Source organism: Chenopodium album, chromosome 17, assembly GCF_948465745.1.
Source record: "Chenopodium album chromosome 17, dcCheAlbu1.1, whole genome shotgun sequence".
Lineage (NCBI taxonomy): Eukaryota > Viridiplantae > Streptophyta > Magnoliopsida > Caryophyllales > Amaranthaceae > Chenopodium > Chenopodium album.
This window is the reverse complement of record NC_137850.1, coordinates 37,634,181-37,642,341: the sequence shown is the minus strand read 5'-3', so window position 1 is coordinate 37,642,341 and position 8,161 is coordinate 37,634,181. Positions and strand designations below refer to the sequence as shown.

General features: G+C 35.0%; 1 protein-coding gene across 1 annotated transcript; it reads right to left on the bottom strand.

Annotated features, from left to right (window-relative positions):
* Positions 1–769: 769 nt before the first annotated feature.
* Positions 770–1,558, bottom strand: LOC145588911 (uncharacterized). The gene has a single exon (XM_081645499.1). It carries the CDS (start codon positions 1,556–1,558, stop codon positions 770–772), a length of 789 nt encoding a protein of 262 aa, XP_081501625.1.
* Between the last annotated feature and the right edge of the window lie 6,603 nt (positions 1,559–8,161).

Below are 8,161 nucleotides of genomic sequence, written 5' to 3'. Positions count from 1 at the left end.
AAACAGAATATGTGTCACGTGCCACCCTTTTAAACTCTATAAACATGTCAAGTCATCCATATATGCCACTTGAACTCGAGACCAATAAGTATTACTATACAAGTCTTACCACCTCAGCTATCCGTATATTGTGTGAATTTAGCCAGCCAAATTATAGTTAACATAGATAAGATGATATGATTAGTCCTTAATTATACTATTTGTTACATATCATACGATAATTTAACAACTTTAAATTTTAAAATTTATATTGTTTTTCAATTTGATGAAAAATAAGACTTTAAGATGATTATCAATACATTAAGAAAAAACAATCAAACGTTATTACAAATTAGCAATTCGGGCATCACCCGAGCCACACACTAGTTAAACAAATTAAACAAGGAGGTAAATAATTATTGCTAAACTCTTAACAAAAAGTGTCATTTATATCACATTTGATAACGTGTAGAAATTTAAAGTTACCATTGATAATTTTTTAAAAATAGCTACCGTTGATAAAAGTAAAAAGTAAGTGGCTATTAATGAGAATTTTCCTAAAACCTTGTAGTTACATCGTTCTATTGACAATGTAAGAAGCTTTTTTTTTTTTTTTTTTTTTTTTTTTTTTTTTTTTTTTTTTTTTTACGTACGCATTATTACTTATTGCATTAAAACAAGTTCTATAAGCTGAAATATGGAAATTTTTCCTAAATACTAGTTTATTTGAACAACAAATAATAAATTCGATACATAAATCCAATAATTCATCTTTCGTTCTTTAAACCAACTATGGCAACTCATAACGACAATAGGGGCAAATAGGATTCTTATGCAGCCATCTTACGATACATGGCTCATGAAACACATGTTCGCAATGTAACTTCACAAGCGACTTTGTTGCAAGACCAACATAAGCATCAACAATAGTTGTAGCAGCTGTATTGATCTTTGCATCTTCTTCCTCTTTTGTGTCCGCGGATTTCAATTTTTGTAGACATATACTACACATATTCTCCATCTCCAAGTATTTACCTTCATCATTATCATTGACAACATTTTTCAATCCCTTAATCAACGGTATCTTTGTCTCAGTAATAGCCTCGTTTCCAGTCAAAACCCATGCCCTAAATTCTTCTCCACTGCAAATTCGTTCAGGAGTAACACGAACAACAATTGAATGATCGAAAACATTAAGATGATTCTCATTAATACAACCTTGTCTTCTTTCGATTGCTTCAACTTTTTCCCATACCTCGTCGCGTAGAAGTTTCAATTTTTCTTTAGCTCGCTCAAATGACTCAGCATTATTTGAGCTTATAAGGTACCCATCAATTATTGCTCTACAAAAAGAGCAAAAAGGGTTAATAGAGTTTTTGATTATAGGTAATTTTTGTTTACTCACCAATAACTGTCGACCATTGTTTGGATAATAAACTAAGGTTTCATGAACATCGAATATGAGTCGAACTTGGAGTTTCTTGAGAGAACAAGACAAGTCACTCTTATTAGGGCTGTTATGGGAGCAAGGAATTACGATGCCACGAGTATGGAGCGATTCATACTTATCTATTTCCATACTCAAATTTATATAATCACTCAAAAAATTATTTATGAAATCGAATTGAGTTTACTTGAGAAAGGGAGGCTAGAGTTTATATAGAATTAAAATTTTGGGCATTATATGAGGGAGGTTTTATTAGTATTATTAGAGTTTAATAGGTTTGATTTATTACCATATTTGCCAAAACGATATTCTTATTTCATTAATAATCAATAACTTCAGGTCAAAGGGTAAGTCTCCCTAAATCACTTGTGTACTTTTCTTATAATTTTCAACCTGATGACCAAGCTGCAATTAGCAATGCGTTGGGTATGCAAAACACATAAGATTTGGGACTTTTATTTGGGAATGTCGACTAACAAGCCGAGTCACTCCTGAAACCTTCGCTCATCTGTGCGAGAAAATGGATCGAAGACTCACGGTTTAGGAAACAAAATACTTGTCCCTTGCAGGCCGCATCACTCTCACCAAATTCAAAATCACCACTATGTCAAACTACTCTATGCAAACCACAAAGTTTCCTAGATCAATTTGTGATGAAATTGATAAAAACGCTAGAAGGTTTGTTTGGAGAAGTTCAAATCAAAAGCGTAAAATTCATCTGCTTTCGTGGGATGTCTTGCAACTCCCACGAGATAAAGATGGATTGGGGATTCGTTAGGTAAGACAAACCAATTCTGCTTTTCTTACTAAGCTCGGATGACGTGTTCTCACCGAACCTCATGCTCTTTGGCCATGTGTTCTCCGCTCTAAGTATTGCAAGGGTCGTTATGAAATTGATATGCTCCTTCCTACCACTAACATGTCAAACGTGTGGCGTGTTATCACTGAAAATGCATCTTAGCTGAAGAAGGGATCAAAAGTAGCTATTGGCAATGGGAGAAATACTTTATTTTGGGAGCACTGCTGGGCTATAGTATAGATATACCCCTTTGTCAATTCACAGTGGCAGCAATCCCAAGCTTAGTTGAAGGAGCTATTGTGGAAGAGATGTGGGATCAGGACAACGGCTGGAGGTGGAATCTTTTTGCCCATCTTCTCTTTGACCAGCAGCTAAAGTAGATTGCAGCCCATTCCCTCGTGGCTCGATATATGTGACATTCGCTACTTGAAAGGGGCTAGCAATGGCAAATTCTCAGTGAAATATGCTATGAAATTGATGCGTGAGGATGATATAATTCTTAGGGATCCTGAATGGGAACTTGTATGTAAAGCCCCGGTTCAATAAAGAGTTCGCACATTTATGTGATTTGTACTTCATGATCGGCCCCTATGCAATGCTATCTGACTTAAGAGGCACTTAACTAATGATCCTCGCTGCCAACAATGTAATCTTTGAGAGGATGAAACTCTAATCTACGTATCGAGGGATTGTCCGCCTACCAAGAATATATGGTCAAGTGTGGGTGGAACCGCCCTCTACCCTTCCTTCTATAACGGAGACTCGTGTACTTGGATTGTGAAAATTTAAAAGCAGGACTTATCTTCTCAGAAAAATGGCCTACATGTTTTGCAACCACACTTTGGTGGTTATGGAGATGGGGAAACATGTATATCATTAATAGAAGAGAGGAAATCCCCATCAACACAGGTGAATTTATTCGAGGGCAAGTTGAAGACATTTGGAATGTATTATCGAAGCCCAAATCACTTGCTCCAAAAGTGGGTCAGAATACCAAGCAAAGAAGAGAGATCCGTGCGCGCTGGTTAGCCCCACCAACAAATTACACTACTAAAAATTAAAGTTTTTGCGACCGTCAGAAATGGTCGTTCAAAATAGCAAAAACGGTCGTTAAAAATAATTGCGACCATCAACGGTTATAACGTGGTGGTCGTTATTCACTTGGTCGCAATATTGACTTTTTGCGACTGATTGGCGGTCGCAATAAATTTGCGACCGTTTCCTTTATTTTCAACGACCGTGATTAAAACGGTCGCAAAGTTTATAAATTGTGACCTGTCTAACGGCGGTCGCAAATATGTTCATTTGCGACGCCTAAAGGCAGTCGCCAAAAGGTTTGAAGAATTAAAAAAAAATACGGAAACTAACGAAACCAAACATTGACACAAAATCCACAAATCAAATCAACCAAAATCAAACCAAACTACACGATCAAATCAACACAAAAACAAACCAAACAAAAATCAATAAATCAAATTGTTGACACCGAAATTTTGCTAATTATTAGGTGTCAGATATATGTAAATAAGGAGATAATATCAAAACAAGTATGAGATATTTATCTTCAAAATCTCATAGATTATTATCTTTAACTCTACGACTCTCTATATAAAGAGGGTCGAATCTAGGATTTAATTAGGCTTAGATGGAATAAGTCACAAAGACCCCATCTCCTCCATACTACCAAACAATGTAGGTCCATAGTATGGAATAAGCCGACAAGGCACCGTACTACAAACAGATATCAAAACCTAACCTTTTGGAGGGAGGAATCAAGAGATCTACGAGAGTAGTAACCCACAAATTATCAATGAAATAATTGTTCCTGTATATTTTTCTACCTCTTTAATTATATATTGCAGGTTTGAATTTTTATGGTTTACACAAATCAACCAAAATCAAACCAAACTACAGATCAAATCAACACAAAAAAAAACCAAACTAAAATCAATAAATCAAAACAAACCAAACTACAGATCAAATCAACCCAAAAACAAACAATTCAACACAAAAACAAACCAACCAAAATCAACCAACGTAACGAAACTAAACAGAAGTTAAACCAAAATTACAAAGCAAGAATAAACCACAAAACAATCAAACGCCATAAAAAATTAGTAAAATAAAACACAAATTCAAAACGAAAATCTAATCCAAAATTAACGATAAAGAAAAAAACCCAAAATAAAAAAAAAAAAATTCGACAAAAAAAAAATGAACAAAAAATTCAACCCAGAAATATAACCCACAAAATTTGACCAAAAAATCAAACAAAAAAAGAAATAAACCCACATAAATCGAAAATAAACAACAACAAACAAAAAATTGAACCCACAAAAAAATTATACAACATATATAAATTCGAACAAATTTAAACACACATAAATAAAATCGAACGAAATAAAACCCACATATATAAATTCGAAAAAAAGTAATACCCGCATAAATTCGACTAGAAAATTGAATAAAAAAGAATTACACCCACAAAAAACGAAATCAAACAAAAAGAAAACAAATTTTTAAGAAAAATCAACATACCTTTCCCAATATTTCTTCTTCTTTGGCTTTATATGGTCAAATTCGACCATGAAAACTCCAAATCTGGAATTTTTAAGGTCGAATTTGACCATGAATACCATAATTTGAACAAGAACAAAAGAATGAAGAATAAAAGGAGAAAAAAAGGAGGGAGAAGGAGAGGCAGTGAAGATGGTGGCGGAGAAAAGAGGGTTGGAGCAGTAAAGATGGAGGAGGAGGAGGAGGAGGAGAAAAGAGAAAGGAAAGAGGAGAAGAGAGAGAAGAGAGGAAAGGGAAGAACGAGAAAGAGAAAGGAAAGAGAGAGAAGGCCATGAGAAATAGAGAGCGGCGTGAGGTTTTAAGAGAAATTAGGGTTAGGGTGGGTAATCCTTTTATACCCAACTTTGTTTTTTCAAAAAAAAAAAGTCTTTTGCGACCGCCACTTAAACGGTCGCAATTTGCGACCGTTTATAGCAGTCGCAAAAGGTTTTAATTAATTTAGAATTTTTTTAAATTTTCAAATACTGTTGCGACAGTTTAAAAGGGCAAAAACAGTCGCAATTCTGCGACCACTTTTAAAAACGGTCGCAATATTGCGACTACGTTCAAGACAGTAGCAGATTTCATATTTTGCGACCGTTTTAATGACGGTCGTAGAAAAGCAGTCGCAATTTTACCGAATTTTAGTAGTGTTAGTGGGCTTTAAACACAAATGGAGCAGTGAAAGGATCCCCTAGTGTTGCTGGGGGTGGAGGAGTAATTAGAGATGTAGAAGGCACGTTCGTGAAAGGGTTTGCAGCTAGCTTTGGCATATGCCATGCATATTGAGCTGAGCTGAGCTTCTAACACTCGAGCAAGGATTGAAATTAGCGAAGCAGCTGGGAATCTAGTCGTTCTAATTGGCAATCAAGCTTGTGTAGAAGCCATCATCAGCACAAGTCAGCAACATGGAGATTGTAGCACATTATTAATAATTATCGTAGTCTTTGTAATTCGTTTGGTACTTCTTTTTCTATTTTTCATTGTTTTAGGGATGGGGATAGAGTGGCGGATAAGCTTGCAAATTTGGGAGTTATCCTCCAAGAAAAGGTGGTTTATTTCGATGATCTTCCAATTGATCGAACTGGGAGGATACTGTAGGTCTGTAGGGGTGGCTTTGCCACGTATGCTTGTCTTATTTTCTTTATTCGAGTCTTTTCCCTCATTTGCATAAAAAAAAATCAATAACTTTAATAATAAAACAAACACTGGGAGTGACATGTGGCACATCTTGGTGCTGTTTTTTCCCTTCAAAACCCCATTCTCTTTTTAACACATTTTTTTGATGCACAAAAGCAAATCAGATTATTATAGGAGCACTAATAAAGTTACAATGTATTCACTCACTCGTAACTTGTTAAGTACTAAAAAAAATGTACAAATGGGAGATTATGGCAGTTAATCACTCTCAAACTACACCAATTGCGTGGGCGAATATGGATCACCGACCCATTTGATTCATACAGAGTGCACATTAGAGATTTTAGTCTCTTACTCTGTTCTAGGGGTGAAAATAACGATTTAAAATCGAATCAAATAAGTAAGGAAATTTTCACAATTATCACCTTCTATTCTTTCCATTTTAGCAATTACCACCTTCTATTTATTTATTTTTTTTTTAAAATTACCACCTACTCTTTTATAAAACATCAAAAACATCCACCTAGTTCCCTCCCAACTACCTAATGACGTCATGTGGGCCCCACTTTTTAGCTTCCCTCCCTTTTCCAACTCTCATAAACTTGGGGCGGCCAGACCTTTAGGTCAATCTCCTGAGTCATGTCTATTGAGAAGGGCAAATTAACAAGTGACAGAATACCTGAAAGGTAAACTTTCTGAGTTGGGGTCAATCCTCTGCATGAGAATTATCAATGTTGGTAGATTTAATTGCTTGAGTGCTTTTAGCACTTTATGCTTTATGTTGATCTATGTTTTTCTTTTTCACCTTTACCTTACTTTGTAATGTTCTTTGGTTTTCCTTTCAAACTGAGTTAACTTGGATCTGTACAACCAAGTTGTAATTTGATTATTGCCTCTGTAGCTCTATATAGAGATGTCAAGGACTACATTACCTTCCTGGTACTATATCATGGATTTGATTGTATTGTCACGCAGTGTTGACCTAAGTAATTATTTTATTTAGCCATTAACAGTTTTTCCATCTTAGTTTCAAGTTTAGGCTTCATTGGTCTACACTTGACTTATTTTGCAGATCTCCAGTTCCTGTGTAACTGCTGCAGTTTTGCTTGCAAACATCTAAACAGATGCTCCTGATTTGGCTTTCAAATTGTCAAAAGGTGAATATTTCATTCTTACTGCCTATGTTTCATATTATTTGCAATAATTAGACATTTTTTACTTACACTTTATGTCAATCGTAGCAAATAATATATAACGGAGGTGGTATTATTATATCTTGTGTTGTCTACTTTTATTACTTTGTAATGCCCCCTTACGCCCCCCTCTCTCCCTCACTCTTTTTACAAGTTAAAGAAAAAAGCAATCAAATTTTCTAATCTGTGATTGTAACTAAATGGTTATGCTAAACTCCAGAGGACCAAACTCATGATTCAAAATTTCCTATTCTATTCTTGGTTCCGCTCAACAAAAATCATGTAGGGACGTTAAAGTGGCAGCTTTTACTTGAGAGTATATTCTTCAGACAATTTTACTATTGTTTAAGGCTCATTTGACATATTAAATGCTCTGGTACATGCAGATTTCCTGTTGTTGCTCAATTTATTCCCATTTACTTGAGAAGATTTTGAGGCAAGAAATGCATTATGGAGTGTTGTGGCCAAGACTTGTGGTTCTCGTTAAAAGCAGAAATGAGCCCTAAGGTTCGACTCTAGAACTGCGGCTGTATCCTTTATTTCATTGCATAGTATGGTGCTTTTTATTAGTTAAAGTAAAAATGTTAGCCGACTCCACTTTTGGGATTAAGGCTTTGATTGATTGGTTGAAAAACCCCTATACCAAATGTTAGTTGTCTTATAACTCCTATTTTCCTTAATTGAGAAGATTAAATGCACTATTTATCTGATGACTGTCTTGTTTCTTCTGCTTATATCTTTAGAAAGTCAACCTGCTTTATAATTTAGTCACCATAAAATAGTGAAGGATTAATTTTTAGGCTTTATTAACAAGAATAATCCAAACTATTGATGGTTTTTTTCATTTTAATTCCAACTAAATTTTAACCCAGAATAATTCTAACTACTTCGTATTAAGGTAGCCTTCTCAAAATAGTCTTATTTAACTATAACCTTTCTTACCGGTAATTTTTTGTTTATTGGGTCATTTACTCACTCTTCCTCCCATCTCTCTCCTTTCTCTGTCTCACTTGACTACAACCAGCCCATTACTTAAACTCTTTACAC

Coding starts and splice junctions, on each gene's coding strand:
- LOC145588911 (XM_081645499.1), bottom strand. CDS start 1,558: ATGGAAATAGATAAGTATGAATCGCTCCATACTCGTGGCATCGTAATT.